At 41.3% G+C, this 17,519-nt stretch overlaps 2 protein-coding genes across 2 annotated transcripts; both read right to left on the bottom strand.

The window, feature by feature from the left end:
- Positions 1-239: 239 nt before the first annotated feature.
- On the bottom strand, positions 240-1,175 carry LOC138119431 (taste receptor type 2 member 40-like). Its single transcript, XM_069031316.1, has one exon. It carries the CDS (start codon positions 1,173-1,175, stop codon positions 240-242), a length of 936 nt encoding a protein of 311 aa, XP_068887417.1.
- Positions 1,176-7,981: 6,806 nt separating this feature from the next.
- Positions 7,982-8,917, bottom strand: LOC138119428 (taste receptor type 2 member 40-like). The gene has a single exon (XM_069031301.1). It carries the CDS (start codon positions 8,915-8,917, stop codon positions 7,982-7,984), a length of 936 nt encoding a protein of 311 aa, XP_068887402.1.
- Between the last annotated feature and the right edge of the window lie 8,602 nt (positions 8,918-17,519).

Here is a 17,519-nt window from a genome sequence, read left to right as displayed (position 1 = left end):
TCTGTTGTCTTAGAGAAACCATGATTATTTCCAAGGAAAATAGAAAATACAGCAAACAGGAGACAACTCACACTTCGTAACAAGACTCACATCCCAGTCAAGCAAATTTCCACCTTCTTCGGGATTCCAGATCAGGGCTCTGATCTACTCATCCCAGTGTCTATGACTTTATTCTTTTGATGACGTCAATTTAATTCATTTGGATCTAAACTAGAAAGCCCAGGCTAAGCCCATGTCTTTTACATGGATGTGGTTCTGAGTGGACATTTAGTGTAGTGCCAAATCCTAGCTGTCAGCTCTCGAAATTTTGGATTGCTCCAAATTAAGACCAATGTGTGTCCAGTGGGACAGGCAGCCATTATAACCATACATATGGTTTCCTCATCACTTAAAAATGAAAAAGTACTGCTTAAGAGAAGAAGCAAACAAGTAAAATATGTAATGTAAAGGATGAGGAAGGAACAGACTGACTTGATGGCACTGGTATGGGCCTCTAAGCTGGGATCCCTGAAGCCACTTGCATTATTTTGCATCTGTCTGGTGTGTACCCACAGAGACTGAATCAGCAGGACACTTGAAACAACAGACAGTATTAAAGGCAAACTTATAGCTGCATTACAGAGATAAATCAATAAAGTCAAGTTGTCTTTCCTTGTGGTTCTCATTGCTGAAGAGTTTGTCATGGGTAAAGGAGCAGTGAAGTTGTTGTGCCCATTGTAGACATCTAAGGCAAAGGGAATTGCAGCTGCAAAGGAGTAGAGCCATGATGTGAGCAGCATCCAGGGTACCAGCCTGGCAATTCTTTGCTTCATCCAGATGAAGAAAGGCTGTGTAAAACTGGCAACCTTGATGCAATAGAAGACACTGAGCCAGGCACCAAACCAGAGACCAGAGCAGTTCAGAAATATAAAAGCTGTATCGGAAACTACAATTACATTTTCTTCACGATACAAGTGTTCAGAAAATGTACTCATGAAAAAATCCAGTATAGTCCAGGAGTGCAAAAGGATTCTAGATGAACTCAGAGAGATCATGATCATATCATATGGAGACCATGTTTTGCTCCCAATGCAGCTAGATGCACTGACAGCCAAGATAATTCCATCTCCTAGAATTCCTGCCATGGATTCAATTATGGCAATTGATAGACAAAGGAGAGCAAAAGATGTGACCATTGCAACTCAAGAGCTTGCAATTATTGCTCAGCTTCTCCTGGGCCCCTGAAAGCCTCAGATCTGCCAGGCACTGCCAGCTCCGAGGAGCTGTTATGGGCAATGCTCACCTATTTATCTCAGAGGCAGGAGTATCCTAATGTCATTTAATATTTCTGCTATTTTACATGTTGTTTTTGGAGTTGAAAGCCCAGATGATTTGACTAAGCATGCAAATTGGATAAAGATTCAGTTACAGTGTTTTCAGTTTGGTGAAGGGATTTGCATTGGAAGGGTTGTGCAGCAGCTTAAGTGGAGTTTTTCCATCCTCACGTTTGCAGTCCAGTGTCTGATGTCCTGCTTTACATGCCTAGATTGGTTTTTTTATGTCTGATGCCTTAATCTAGCCATGTCTCGCACTGTTGATGGTTTCCAAGTGGGTATGAAATAATTGCCACTGCCTCTTCTTATCCTGGGTCATCTCCTTTTCTATATCAGATATATTCAAATAGCTGTTCCAAAGAGGATTATCATGTTTTTCTTTTGTGTGTGCAGATTTTTAAGCATTATCATTATCTTTGCATGCTCCCTCTGAATGATCCAGAAAAGAACAATAAATTTGCAGAAAGATAAGGACAGAGAAAAGGAAAGTTCTTTTGCCAGAGTGTTTCACTTGCCAATTTTTCACCAGCCTCCTGAAAAGATGTGGATTTTGCCTAGGGAATTTAAGTTCTGGCAATATACAGCATTACATACAGGAGCAACGGCACAAGTGTTAATTGAGTCAATTTTGCTCCCATATGGAACATCCATGCTTATAGAATTCTTTGTATGTGCTAAAAGAAGTGAATTCAAACACTTTCCACAGACAACAAGAAACAGGTGAGTGGAGAGGCTTGGGCTTAGTGAAAAGCTTTGGGACTCACATTTTATCTGCAGCCCAGAGCACATCAACAGGCTCTTATAAACGCAGGGACACAAGTAGCTGTCAGCAGGACAGTAAGAAGCTGTGGGCAGTGATCAAAGGAGAAATTCTGAGGTGTTTTCAAGGCTGTTCCTTTGAGCGGATTGCATTTCCCAATGCTTAATGTGATCAGTGATTGCCTAGGGCAGTGATCAAACCTTTTTGATCATGCACCTGTCGGAGTAAAACTTTGTGAGCATCCACCTCAGATATATGTATATTTGTTGATGTATTATACATGTACCTCTGTATGTGTTATGTACGTATTATTTACTGATGCTTATTATAAAACACATCAAAATAAGGATTGAAATAATTCAAGATCAAATAAACAATATTGTAAAAATCATTTTACTTTTGTATTGGTACAAACTCTTTTTCTGTTCTCATTAAAAATATTATTAGTAATTGTTTTTGGTGAGAGCAACATGATTCAACACACTTCATTACTTTCTTAAACTCTAGATTTATCACTTTGTGACACAGTGATTCAAAGGCCTGGCTCTGTGTTCAGTTTCTTTTGATACTCGCTCTGAATGGCTTCCCCACTACCACATCCGCAAAGTTCTTTGCTGAAATTCAGCTGTAAATTGCCAACTTCCCTGATGTCAAAATATTCCAACCAATCAAATATTGTTCTATATTTTATATGTTTAACAAATGGGTCCAAAATGCACAGAAGCTCTTCTTTTGAAAGTTTTAAAATGGGTTTGGACAGTCTGTTTCCAAATGTTGGAAGTCTACCTGCATGAGAGTTTTTGGATGTGTCACACTGTAGTGGTTTGGTCTAAAGTACTCATTCCTGTTTATCTTCTGTGAGAGAAGAATTAGGAGAAATGCAAAGCAGGCACCAAACTTGAAAGAATATAAAGTTTATTAACAGACCTAAAAGAAGGGAAAAAAAATTATGCCACCTTCAGAACTCTCCTCCTCCCCCCACCTTCCTCCCTTCTCCCACTGACAATGTAAAAAGACAACCCTTAAGATGTTCAGTCTGTTTACCACTTCCATAATAACCTTGTTCAGTCCATTTAGAAAGAGAAGTCTCATCTTGCTCGTGCTGTGAAAACATTATCACAACGAGACAGCCGCCCACTTCCAAATATTGTTCAGTCCATTTAGGAAGAGGAGTCTCTCTGCTCGCCTGTGAGTCCCTTCCCCGACTTGCAGTTTTTCCCACAACTGCTTTCGAGGGTCCACTCTTGAAGTTTTTTGGGGTACAATTTTAAGGTTGAGCCATTCAGGAACAAAAACCAGAGGCCCTTCTCCTTCCCTGGGAGCAAAGGGTCTTCCTCATCTTCATCGTTAGGACTATCTCTGGGAGCATCTCTAGGAACTGAGGTTTTCTCCTTTCCTGTTTGGAGCAAAAGTCCTCATCTGGTCCATCTCTCCCTGTCCAAACTTCTCATGAAATTACAGCTGCGTCAGCATCTGCCTATCTCAGCGCAGGTGCTTTTGCTTACGGGTTGAACGCTCCACCCCCCATATCTTCATGAAATTACAACGGGATACTCTGACATATCATAGCTTCACAACAGACTTTCAGCTTTAAGCATCTCCTCTCTCTCTTCCCTCAGGTTTTCAGCTCTTCACAGCAGTAAAAGGGTTAATCTCACCTCGGCCTTGCAGCTTTGCAGCTGGAATGTTGAATTTTTCTTATCCAAGTGGAGAGGGGGGAGAGCCAAGCTGCTCCGACTGCCCACGGCAAGGCAGTGGGGCGGGGAGGGGAGGCAGGGTTCCATGGCTGGAACAGGCCCATGGCTCCAGGATGGCCGTGGCCCAGCCTGGCCTGGCCCAAGCAGGGCCTGGCCGAGCCCACTGGCCCCCACACGGGGCCCGCAGCCACCTGTGCCAGCACCAGAAATGAGAGAGAGCTTGGGGGGGAGTTTGTCTATTCTTAAATGTGTATCACAGAGGCGGTCACAACTTTAAGTGGCTTAAACAATTGTCCATATTCAAACTGGCCAGCTGATAGGTTCTGTCAGGTCCCAGAGGAAGCTGTAAGCACCCCTTAGCAAGGACATCCCTTCCAGGACTATGCTTGCTAACCTATGACACACACTTGTATAATTTTTGGCGTGAAAATCTTTTGGAAAGCAGTTAAGATTGTCAGCCACTGCTAGAATTTCACATTCACCTTGAAGGGATAAAGTAAGTGTGTTTACTTTTCTGACAGGAACTGCTTTCTTGCATGCTATTGACAGACACTGCTAACAGAAAAGCATCAGCAAACACAGAGCACTTGCCTTTTAGTAAAAGAAAGCTGTGTAGCTGCTCTTTCAGTTCAGCAGCTCTTTTAAGCTCATTGATTGAATCATAGAATCACAGAATGGTTTGGGTTGAAAGAGACCTTAAAGACCATCTAGTTCCAGCCCCCTGCCATTGGCAGGGTCACCTTCCAGTAGTCCAGGTTGCCCAAAGCCCCATTCAGAGTTGACCTCAAGCATCTTGCTGTGAGATAACCAGCAAATGTCTGCGTGATATGTGTGGGCTTTGTGGGCGAGGTTCTGGTAGAGAGGAGGCTGCAGGGGTGGTTTGTGTGAGAAGGGACCAGGTGTTGCTGCTGTGTCACACAGAGCCAGTCCTGCCAGTGTGAAAAGCGAGGTTCACTCTCCTGTGAGAATTTAAAGGGTTTAATATAAAGACAATAAGAGACACATAAAATAAAGCAAAGAGGTAATGGCCGGGTGCCTTGGCGCTCTGCCAAGAGCACACCTGATGCTTGAGGTGAGTCCTTTTTTATACCATTTTTACTGTCTGTTCTCTATGCATATTCAAACTTTTCCCGGAGCTGTTCTGCATGGCCACTCCTTGGTTTCGCCTTTTTAGAGCATGCGTATTCTTCTGCCTTGTGGTTTTATTTCTTTTGATTCTTGGGGTTGGGCTCGCTAGGTAAGAGTCAATGGTAGGGGGGTCTCTTAATTCTCCAGACAGTCAGGGCTGATTGCAGCTTTGGACCTCTTCGTCTCTCCGTGCAGAGCGGTGATAGCGGCTCTCGGACTCTCCTGGCCGCCCGTTCTCCGGACGGAGCAGCCTTTAGGCCCTTTTGTTCCCTGGACAAAGTGTTGATTAGCAGCTCCTTGTGCCTCATCCTCTGTTCGCTTGGAGGTTATCTTACTTGCTCACACTTGTTAACATTCTTGCTAAAAAGAGAGAAAATTACATCCACACAGCAAAAAGCATTTCTAACATTATATAATATCTACCTTTATACTTTGTGAGAAGCCAATATTATAATATATGTTTATAACACCAGTTACCCCCAAAAGAGACCCTGTGCTGGCCAAGGCTCTGGCCATCAGTGATGCTGGTGGCATCTGTGTGACAACTCATTTAAGGAAGGGTAAAGACCAGTGCAGAGCAGGTGTGAGAGAGAGGAGTGAGAGAGAATAGCTGAGAGAAGCAGCCTTGCAGACAGCCAGGTCAGTGAAGAAGGAGGGGCACAAGATGCTCCAGGCCCCAGAGCAAACATTCCCATGCTTTCCCTGGAGAAGACCATGCTGATGTAGACTGTGAGCCTGCAGCCCCTGTCAGACCCCACTGCAGCAGATATCCACACTGCAGCCTGAGTGGAGCCCCCATACCAGCAGGTGGTTGCACCCTGAAGGAAGCTGCATCCTGTGGAGGTCCCACCATGGAGGAGGCTCCTGGCAGAAGCTGCAGCCTGTGGGGATCCCATGCTGAAGCAGTTTGTTCCTGGAAAATTGCACCCTGTGGAGAGAATGCACTCTGCAGCCCCCATTCCCTGTTCTCCTGCCCTGCCCTGCTCAGGGGAACAGGGAGGAGATGGAAGAGTGAAGAGGCGGAGATGGGGGGAAGAGATTCCTGCTTTTGTTGTTTCTTTCTCACTCCCCTACTCTGTTATTGATTGGCAATAAATGCAGTTATTTTCCCCATGTTGAAGGAGTCCCTACAAGGCAAGGCAAAGATGCTGAGGGCACTGTCAGGTGTGCAGTCCCCCCACATATGGGCAAGGATAGCAGAGAAGCTCTGTGATGGTAACCAGGGATTTCCAGATGTCCTATGATTGCCAGATGTGTTCATAATGATAAGACATGTGCAAGATCAAGCCAGTAATTCCAGTCTGCAGGCCAGGATCAGTATCCAGGTCAGCTAAGCAGATGGAAAGGCCCAGGCAAAGCTGCAGCAGAGCTCAGGGAGAGTTCAAGCATTGAGCACCCAGTTTAGAAGCAGCTCCTGAAAGGAGAGGGGTCTGAGCCCCACTGAGGCTTGTCCCAGCAGTTTGCTTTAAGGTCAGTCAGGTGGACTGTGGATGTTGGCTCCGAGACAGGGCAGGCAAACCCCAAAGGCAAGGCCTTAATTTCACCAGATAGTTAATTTGTAGCTTTTTTGGTCATCCTCTGTCCCAACATACACAGAAAAGCAGTGCAGCCTGGCACTCAGGTTTTGCTCTTCCTTAAAATCCGGTTGTGATGGGCATTGAAAACCGCATTGCATGTAGTTCAGAGTTTCAGTTATGAAAATTCCAGCTGTGCTTCTGGGAATGCAAATCAGAGAAGGATCCTGTAATGACTTCTCCTATAGTTATTTGCATTTATTGACTTGAGCTAATGACTCTAATCAAATTACTGTTTCGTTGCTTGGAAAAGCCTGTGCTTTAGAAAATAAATGGGGACTGCTGTCTTTCTTTGAATTACTCACTGATGATTATTTTTATCATTAAATTATAGAAATCTAGAAGAGTATCTTTAATGGGAAAGAGATTTGTTTCAAATGTTGGCCTCATTGTTTCATGTTACATGTGAGCAGTTTCCTAGAAAATTCTGTGGGTTTTTTTTCCTGGATGTTCACTGGAAAGAGGTACAAGAGAACATGATTTGCATGATGTCCTTCTGCTTAGTTAATGTTCACTGTGCTGAGCTGGGAACCAGCAGGTTTCAATGGTGCTGACAATGGCATGCTGGGGTGTCATTGCCATGTTCTGAATTTTCAGCAGGTCTGTTAAATGGCATAAAAAACATTCTTGCAAGCCATTTCTGTCACCTGTGAAACAGTTTCTGTCATGAGGGGAAGGAAGACTCCAACACAAGTTATCCTTTGACTTGGTATTTTTTAAAGTCTTAAGGCAGGCACAAACTCAGGTCAAATACAGGTACATTGCTTCAAACAGATTGACAACATCCAAACCAGCTACATGACATCAGAAGGGCCTTTGGGAACATGAGGGTGAAGTCATGTATGTTTCCGTGACAGTCAGGTTAGAAGTAAATAAAGTCCCACTGCAGCTGGAAAGGGTCCCAAAGCTCCAGTCCTGATGTAACAATAATGCACTGGCACTGATCACTACTTCAGCAGGAACACGAAGCTTGAAAGGCCATGTCATTCTTTCCTGTACCATACTGGGATGTAATAGACACCTTTAGAATCAACACATATTTTTCTAGAATTCAACCAGAGTTGAAAATTATCAGCAAAACATTCCAAAATTATAGGGAATACCTCAGCATCCTCAATAGGAGCTTGTAGTAAGCAGAAACAGCATTCAAGCATAATATTCACAAATAAAATGAGACCATGCCTGGGCTCAAACAAGTCTCTTCTGTTTGTATCATACATTGTAACTTATATAATTTCAAGTGATTACATCCTAGCCTGAGTCTTGGCCCTGTTTTTCTGTTGTCTTAGAGAAACCGTGATGATTTCCAAGGGAAGTATAGCAAATAGGAGACAACTTACACATTTCTTCATAACAAGACTCACATCCAAGTAAAGCAAATTTCCACCTTCTACATGATTCCAGATCAGGGCTCTGATCTACTCATTCCAGCATCTATTTATGCATCGGATGACTTCAATTGAAATATTTTCCATGTAAATTAGAAAGCCCAGGCTAAGCCCATGTCTTTTACATGGATGTGGTTCTGAGTGGACATTTAGTGTGATGCCAAATCCTAGCTGTCAGCTCTCGAAATTTTGGATTGCTCCAGATTAAGACCAATGTGTGTCCAGTAGGACAGGCAGCCATTAAAACTATACAGATAGATTCTCCACTGCTTAAAGGTGAAAAACTACTGAATAAGAGGAGGAGCACACACATAAAATATGTAATGTAAAGGATGAGGAAGGAACAGACTGACTTGATGGCACTGGTATGGGCCTCTAAGCTGGGATCCCTGAAGCCACTTGCATTATTTTGCATCTGTCTGGTGTGTACCCACAGAGACTGAATCAGCAGGACACTTGAAACAACAGACAGTATTAAAGGCAAACTTATAGCTGCATTACAGAGATAAATCAATAAAGTCAAGTTGTCTTTCCTTGTGGTTCTCATTGCTGAAGAGTTTGTCATGGGTAAAGGAGCAGTGAAGTTGTTGTGCCCATTGTAGACATCTAAGGCAAAGGGAATTGCAGCTGCAAAGGAGTAGAGCCATGATGTGAGCAGCATCCAGGGTACCAGCCTGGCAATTCTTTGCTTCATCCAGATGAAGAAAGGCTGTGTAAAACTGGCAACCTTGATGCAATAGAAGACACTAAGCCAGGCACCAAACCAGAAGCTGATGTAGTTCAGAAATGTAAAAATTACTTTGGAAACTATGAAAACATTTTCTTTATAATAGGAAGTTTCAAAAAATATGGTCATTAAGAAATCCAGTGTATTCCAGCATTGCAAAATGATTCTAGATGAACTCAGAGAGATCATGATCATATCATATGAAGACCATGTTCTGCTTCCAATGCAGCTAGATGCACTGACAGCCAAGATAATTCCATCTCCTAGAATTCCTGCCATGGATTCAATTATGGCAATTGATAGACAAAGGAGAGCAAAAGATGTGACCATTGCAACTCAAGAGCTTGCAATTATTGCTCAGCTTCTCCTGGGCCCCTGAAAGCCTCAGATCTGCCAGGCACTGCCAGCTCCGAGGAGCTGTTATGGGCAATGCTCACCTATTTATCTCAGAGGCAGGAGTATCCTAATGTCATTTAATATTTCTGCTATTTTACATGTTGTTTTTGGAGTTGATAGCTCAGATGATTTGACTAAGCATGCAAATTGGATAAAGATTCAGTTACAGTGTTTTCAGTTTGGTGAAGGGATTTGCATTGGAAGGGTTGTGCAGCAGCTGAAATGCGTTGTTTACAACTGCAGGTTTGCAGTCCAGTGTCTGATGTCCTGCTTTACATGCCTAGATTTGTTTTTTTATGTCTGATGCCTTAATCTAGCCATGTCTTGCACTGTCATGGCTTCTTAGTTTATGAGAGTAGTTACTGTGGCCTCTTCTAATACTGGGACAGGTCTTTATCAGTTGTATTCAAATATCTGCTAATAGGCTTGGTGAGCATGTGACAGCAAATCAAGGTCAACCCACCACAGTTATAAAGGATTTTCTTGGTCTTTCCCTTGTCATTGCAAAGTATTGCAAGGGTTCTACCATTTCAAGGTCTTGTTTTTATGAAATGAACCAAGTCAATGACATCCTGCAGCACCTTTTGCAGGTCTGGCTCCAATTTCATTGCTGTAATAACTCTTTTATGAGCATTGCAGTGAATGAATTCCAGGTGTAATAGTGGCTATGTAACCTTACCTCCCAATCCCTCTCTTATGTCAGTCAAAGGAGCTGTTCCACTGGTCTTTACACTTGCACAGCTCTTCCAGAAAACAGTTTTTTTAAAGAAATGATTTACTGTTGAGGATACAGCTTCTGTGACAGATCTTTCCTTCAGTAGCATACAGAAGGTAGCTCTTAATTTATTTCACTACGGGAATTTGTCAAATACCATAATCTGAGGCATTTTAGAAACATTTGTACTTTCATCCATCCACTCAGGAATCCTCTTCCACTGTGGAATTTGTACTGATGCTTGTTTCTTCAAACCTTCAGCAGTATTTTCTATGTGTTTGCTAACGGTGTTTGCTGACAAAGGAATGCATTTCAGTTTGCTGCTCTGTTGCTTTCTGTGTATTATCACAGCCATTTTTACCTTTTATGGCAGGAAGAATAAGTGTTTTCCTGGTACCATGTGGCATTTTGTCTTTTGCTGTTGATGACTGAAGTGGCTACCTAAAACCAGAGACTAGACAAGAATAAGGGAATAAAGGTAGGTATTTATTCGAAGGGCCTTCAAAGGTACACCCTGGGAGGTCAGAGGCTACTGCCAAGATGGACCCTGTTACAAGCGGGGATTACTGTAACAGGACCCCAAGATGGACCCCAGGTCACGAGTTCTTCACACTTTCATAACTTTGGTTCATTTGCATATTGGGGTTAATTCTCCAAGTAAAGCTTCAGTTAATGATGTAGATTTCCCAAGCTTGCCCCCCCCTTTAGAGGCTTTTGATTTATACTTTTTGGGCCTAGGGTGGCCTGAGTGTCCTTGGGGAGCAGGCCTGGAGAGACTTTGTTATGTCTACCTAGCATGAGAGAGCAGAAATTAACAGGCCACAAGAAACCTCAGATTTACCCATTAGGCAGTACAGGATTTGAAAAATATGGAAGTTAAAACCTAAGGCATCACTGTGAAGCAAGAAACCTCAAAGGAGGCTTCTACAAATTTGTCATTAAGTTTGGTGAAATTTTGTAAAGTACTGAATTGAATGTCACATGGCTTGAAATGTTGCTGAAAAAATGGTAGACATTTGTCTTTATGCTCTGGATGATTAGATTTTAAATGTCTTGCTAATTCTGATGGCTTCAAAGTGACATTAGCTAGATTTTCAAAGCATTCCCAAAGTAAAATTTTCAAGTACTTCGTGTCCGTGTGATCTGCATGGCCAGCTGTGTGTTTGAATATTCTGAGTGTATGTGCTGGAGTGTGTTTCTATAGATCATAGAATGATACAATCATAGAATGGTTTGGATTGGAAGGGGCCTTAGAGATCATCTAGTTCCAACCTCCCCACCATGGGCGGGGATACCTGCCCAAGGAGTATGTTCTCAGCCTCACTTCTTAGCTTGGCTTCAAGAAAACAGAGCCATAGCATCCATGCATCATCAGGATAATGGATTCATCCACTTGTAGCAATACAGCCCATACTTGACAGAATCTAACTAAATAGAATAACAAGTATAGAGACTGCTCTAAACAAATATCATAAATACCATCTCTGCTGGAGATGTTTCAACAGGATAGGTTAGACATTTAATGAAATTATGGAACAATGGACTTACATCTGTTAGTAGTTATTAACGTACTGCACGACCCTCCTAATGTTGTACAATAAAAGAATTGGACACAGATAGTGTCAGCAAACTGCTTACAGAAATAATTCCAAATTTAGATTTGGTTGGCTATTGGTAAATTGCAATTCATCCCATATGCAGCAAACTACAGAACTTGCAATTGTTTCATGCAACTTTATATTATCCTGGTAACCCACACCAGGAAAAGACCTTTTTTTCCATGGCTAAGAGAACCAGGGTGACTCACATGCCTCTACTCACTGCAGACCTCAAACGCCAGGCCAAGTCTACCCTGTCTGGCAATGGGCTGACAATCTGAATGACACTGCTGCCATTCCAGCTGCTGGATTTTATTCTGATGCTGTACTCTCAATTATGCTCATGCTCAGGAATTATCTAGAAATTACCGGACCAATGTTTTTCTCCAGGAAGGTTCAAAGTGAGCTGCTGATGAGTAGATAATTTCTCCACACTGTGGAAAATAACTATCCAGTTCCTGGGATCATATTGTGCTATGCACTTGGGTGGAACAGCAGGAAGTGACATGTTTTGACCTGAAAAGGGTCACTTTAAGGTTCTATATAGTGAACTCATGCCTGTCACTAAGGCTCTCTTCCAGAATGTCTACCCATTAGTCAAAATCAACATCAGAGAGATTGGGTGGGTTCTAGCTGAACCTGAACACCCCATCTTCATGAAGTCAACTAACAAAGTACATATATATCCCCAATACACTGTTTATAGAAAGACTACTATCAGTATATCTATTTCAAAAGCTGCTCAACAACCTGTAAGCCCACAGGGAGAATTACGGTTGAAGCATAAATTAAAATGGCCATGTGTGTCAAGGAACAGGAGGAGGAGCTGTTCCATAAGGAAAGAGGACCCAAAAAGTAAGCATCACAAGGCAGGCAAGGAGAGGACTGTCAAGCACACAGTCCCACTTCATATGGGCAAGGGTAGCAGATAAGCTCTGTGGTGGATCAGCCAGCAGATGTGTCCATAGGGATAAGACGTGCAAGATCAAGCCAGTAATTCCAGTCTGCAGGCCAGGATCAGTATCCAGGTCAGCTAAGCAGGTGGAAAGGCCCAGGCAAAGCTGCAGCAGAGCTCAGGGAGAGTTCAAGCGTTGAGCACCCAGTTTAGAAGCAGCTCCTGAAAGGAGAGGGGTCTGAGCCCCACTGAGGCTTGTCCCAGAAATTTGTTTTAAGGTCAGATGGCTGCCCTGTGGAAACTGGCTCTGAAACTTGGCAGCCAAAATCCCAAAAGCAGTGCAGATATTCACCATAGCAACACCTGGGAACTTTATCAATGAGTCCAATGCCAATACCATCTTTTTATAATTTGGTGGTAAAATGAATTATATCAGCAGTATTCAACACAAGTAAATTCCAAGGTCTTGACAAAGAAATCAGAATTAATTACTACAACAGATGGGTAGTTAAGTGCATAAAGTAGTTCAGTAAATGCCTAGAGAATAACTATACAGTGTACAGCACTCTAATCTGGTTTAACAGGAGCACAGCCAATAGATTAAGGAAAGCGATTCTCTTCCTGGATGCTTAAGGCAGTATCTGGAATATTGCATCTAATATTTGGGGGGGGATTTTATTTTCCTAGTGACTGGACACTACTAAATTTACACATAACAGCGGGCTTAGACTGACCACGAAGTTTTGGAGGACGGATTCAGAATTCAAAAGCATCTTGGAAAGCTGGAGATGCAGTCTGATAAAATATGGAAAATGCCCACAGATATGAATGAACATATGCATATATAAATTTGTGAAGAAAGCTGTAATAAAAATAAATGCCATGCTGGGAGATGCAGACAGAAATTTTTGTTTGTTGTATAAATTAAGGCAGCATACTCTTCCATATAGTTCAAATAAAGTTGTGTCGTGGAACTATAAAAATTGCAAGCAACAGCCTTTATTAGTTTAGAAAGAAGAAATCTGCAAAAGGGCTAATACATGCAAAAATAACTCTGAAGATACAGGAATAAACTTTTCTTAAAGTGTGTTATGGAGAGGGTAAGGAGTGGCTGGTTTCATAATTACAAAGCCAGATCCTTTTTACAATTAGAGTGTTAAAACTTAGAGAAAAAAAAAGTCATGTATATGCTCATTGCAAACTTTTTAAGAGAGCTTGAACAAGAAGCTGCAGGAATGTCACAGGGAAAGTTGATCCTGCCTTGGAGAAGACAAGAGAATGAAAGCAAAGCTTACTCATCCAACTATATAGAAATCTACTAAAAATGCATTTATTTCCATTTCATCAGTCTGGGAGAAAAATTTTCCCAGCTAGCTAGGCTGTTTGGTGAACCAAAGTTTTTGATACTTAATAATACCTCATAGTCACACAGGAAATTATTCAGTTCAATTCAAAATATGCCATGTTGCTGGGCAAATGCAAACAACTCCACTTTACAGATGCACTGGCAAGTTACTCCATGACTCAAAACCACATACTGCATCAGAATCAAAGATAGGAAGGGAACCTGAAATCTCCAGAATCCTGAGTTTAAGCCTTAACTTCTGAAACACAGAGCAATAACTGGAGATATTGAGGAGGATGAAAAGGGTAAGAAGAGGAGACATAAAATGAAACTTTGGCGGAAATACAGAAGAAAGGACTTGAGGGTTCTGCTCAGGAGAGAGGAAGTAATTTTTTTCTTTAATATGTCAGCCTTTGATTTCCTAAGCATTACTTTGAGATATTGCAAAATATATTAAGAGCTTTAGTATCTCAGTTTGATCTAAACCACAAATGGGAACAGCAGATTTGGGGGCTGAACAGAAGAGAATTTTTATGAGTGATGACACTTCACTGTCTGGTCCACAAGTGTAACTAATGGTAGAGATTATGGATGTATTTCTAACAAAAAAACCCCTGAAGCAACAGTGTCTTGCTGACACCTTCTAAAGTATTTTGAATGGCCAGGAAGTTCATACAGTTTCAAATGTAGCTGCAAAGGCTATGCTTCCATATAACTTCCTGTTGCGGCATTACAGTTAAAATACACATTTTGAAACATAAGTCTGAGTTGTGATCAAGTGGCTATTGCATTGTAACAGTCATGATTCAAGTGATTCTGCACCAGAAAGACTTTATCTACATGTGAAATATAATTGATTCCGCTTGATAGCCCCATAATCTCTGGAATTCAAGGCTTCTCTTGCCTTACATTTTAGCACACATCATTTAGGTTATAAGGATTTGTTCTATTTTGCTGTCACCAAGCACAGTAATTAGACTGAGTTTTCCATAAGTAGGTACAACTCCACATCTCACACAAGGTCGTCTATCATCTGAATTATAGCTGTAGGGCTAATACAGTAAAGCACAGGACATAGCTTTTATATTATGAAATTCACCACTTTTGATTATGTTGAATATGAAAGGGTATTTTTTGTTGTAGTCATTTTCCAGAATCAGAACTGAATTTTACAGGAAATATCCCTTTAAATCAGCCTACAAGCAATTGTAAAAAAACAAAGCCAATAGCAAGCACTTTAAGGAGCTATGTGAAATGGTTTTCTAGGATGTATTTTGAAAGGTGGTGCACCGTGAAGGGGTGAGAACAGAGCTGATACACACTCAATTCTAAGAGAAGCCCTCTGGCAGTCTGCTGGACTCAGATATTTCATTTGTCTTAGCATGCCTCCTCAATAGAAGACTGTGTGGCTATTTATTCAGTGGTTATGCTTTTATTCTTTTTTGCTCTCCTTAATGTTAAATAGAAGTTTCAGAGGCTAGGACTTACTTTTCTGCATGGAAAACTATGCCTCATGGGTGTTTTGGAATGGTTTCACAGTAAATGTCTGAACCCGTAAGAAGATGTACAACCACAAAAATCTTTTTTTTAATATCAATCTTTACCCTGTTGCAGAGAAAAAAAATATCAAGTTCTCTCTAGAAAAGAAACTACAAAGACTACAAAATCTTTAACAATAGCCTGAAGTAATATTCTAATTATGCTATTTATTATTAGAGGTTGTGCCCAATGAAGCAACAAATGAGATATTAAATTAATACAGAAAATAATACAAGATATGTAGGATAGGGTTATGACCAGGGAAACTCATGTACATTCATGTAGGACGGGGAAAAATAAGGTGTTTTTTAGTTTCAACATCAATGTTTTCTGCCATTCTTATTTAAACTGCTTCTCCTGTCTTTCTTGCCTAATCTTCTCTACTCTCCTATCTTCATTCTCTGACTTCCCTTCTCTAGTACCTGAAACCAATCCCTTTTCTTTTCTGTCATCAAGGATACCCTTCCTGCCTACCTCCCAATTCACATACCTTATATTCATTCTTCCCACTTGGATCACAGATTTGAGTATAGTCTTCCTTATGGATGGGCTGATGGATCTTCAGTTTGAAGGACTCACAAATTTCAGGCTATTCCACATTTTTTCCTCATTGTCTTTAACAAATTCTTCCAGGTAACTGAGCTGCCATGTATTGAGCTAATCTGTGGTTAAAAACTTTGGTCTTTCCCCTTCCTCCTGCCTCCTCTGAACCTAAAGTCTATTGACTGGTGGCTGTGGTTAGAAGTATATCAATGACTTTTCTGTCCTTTTTTTCCTGGATAAAGATGTCCCAGAAAGCTGGAAGGACAGGTTGCCCAGGGAAGTGGTGGATGCCCCATCACTAGAAGTGTTCAAGGCCTGGACAGAGTTTAAGCAGACATGGTGGGGCGATTGTACTGGATGATTTTTAAAAGGTCTCTTCCAACCAAGCTTTTCTGTGAGTCTGTGTACTGATGGACTGATGCCAGATGAGAGAGCAACTGTTTGGTGGACAAAAGGGCAGTGAAAAGTTGCCATCTGCATATGTGACTGAAGAGTGTCTGAGAGCACTTTTCCCCTGGAAGGGATCTCTCTCTGTCACCCATGGGGCACTTAGAGCACTCTGCTAGATCCTTGACTGACAGCTCCAGTTATGGGCTGTTGAAATTGAATTTTTCCTCTCATCAGTCCTCCAGTCTACAATGGAATATTATAGCTCTCAGACTGTCCTGCCTCCAGTTTTCTGAACTTCTTTAGTGAAGGAACAAGCTTTTCCAGTGCTACAGTGTTCTGATGTTTTCACACCAAATTTGTGCTTTTGATGGTTACTGAAATTATTACTAATGTTTAGCAGACAGTCTTTCATATAAAGGAGATTTTCTTTCGTGTTGTTTTATTCCACAAGTTACACTGCTCAGTGGTAGTACCACCAGGGACCATTTGAGGTAGAAGAGCTTGAGTTAAATAAGTTTTTTTAAACCTAAGTGCAGCCTCTTTGTAAGTGATAGCCTTTTCATGAACTTTCCAGATGGCCAGTGACATTAATATTGCCTCACCATGTTTTTTTAATGCTCTTTTTAAATTTAATTACATAAAGCTGCCAATCTTTTGTGCAGTGTGTGATACATACATATTTTGGAACATTGAAGATGGAATATCAATCCATGAAGCAAAATTTCACTCTACTGAACTGTTGCAGTGGAATTTACTATTCACATGATGTAGAAGATCAAAGTCCCAATTCAATTTCACTTTAGGACCAATATTAAGAAAATAATTTGCTGAAATCTGCTTTAGATTCCAAACCATTTGAAATACTAACCATTTAAAATTACCATGAGAAATACTTGCAACGACATCTGTTAAATGCACGTCAACGCACTTAATACATTCATCTTTCTTTGAATCATATGTCTATTTAATACTAAGAGTTATCTAAAAGATAATTGCTGTTAACCATTTTTATGTGTAACAGCTGGAAGGCATGTCCAACATTATATTCTTTTCAATGTGCTGATCGGTGTTAGATTTGGAAAAAGCTAATGCACTGTATAGAGAAGAGAAAGTGTCTGTCACAGAGAAAAAAGCCAGAGATTCTCTCACTAATTTGTGGACTCGAGGGAGCAGACCTGTCATATGTGCCTTAAAGATAAGAAGGGAATGAGTTGATAAGGATTACTTGTGACGTCTTCTCCCTCCCTGCCCTCCCTCCCCCAAGCCCCTCTTTCTGCTTCTGTAATTAGAAAAATTTTACAGGGAAATTTTTTGTCTTTTCTTTCTGTAGGTGATGAAAGTGCCTTCAAAGAAACCTTCATGCTAGCAGGAAAAACAACAGCACCATTTTCATGTATACGTGAATACTTCACACATTCAACTCTCAAGATCCCCAAAGCTCTGCAGGTTGTATGTTCAAAACCACATCAGAGTGTTTACTGGATATACCCTGCCAGCATGCAATCCCCTCC

This window comes from Aphelocoma coerulescens, chromosome 1 (assembly GCF_041296385.1).
Source record: "Aphelocoma coerulescens isolate FSJ_1873_10779 chromosome 1, UR_Acoe_1.0, whole genome shotgun sequence".
NCBI classification, from domain to species: Eukaryota; Metazoa; Chordata; class Aves; order Passeriformes; family Corvidae; genus Aphelocoma; species Aphelocoma coerulescens.
This window is presented reverse-complemented; position numbering and strand designations above follow the sequence as displayed.

Excerpts from the sequence above, each read along its gene's own strand:
- LOC138119431 (XM_069031316.1), bottom strand. The coding sequence starts at position 1,175 with ATGGTCACATCTTTTGCTCTCCTTTGTCTATCAATTGCCATAATTGAA.
- LOC138119428 (XM_069031301.1), bottom strand. The coding sequence starts at position 8,917 with ATGGTCACATCTTTTGCTCTCCTTTGTCTATCAATTGCCATAATTGAA.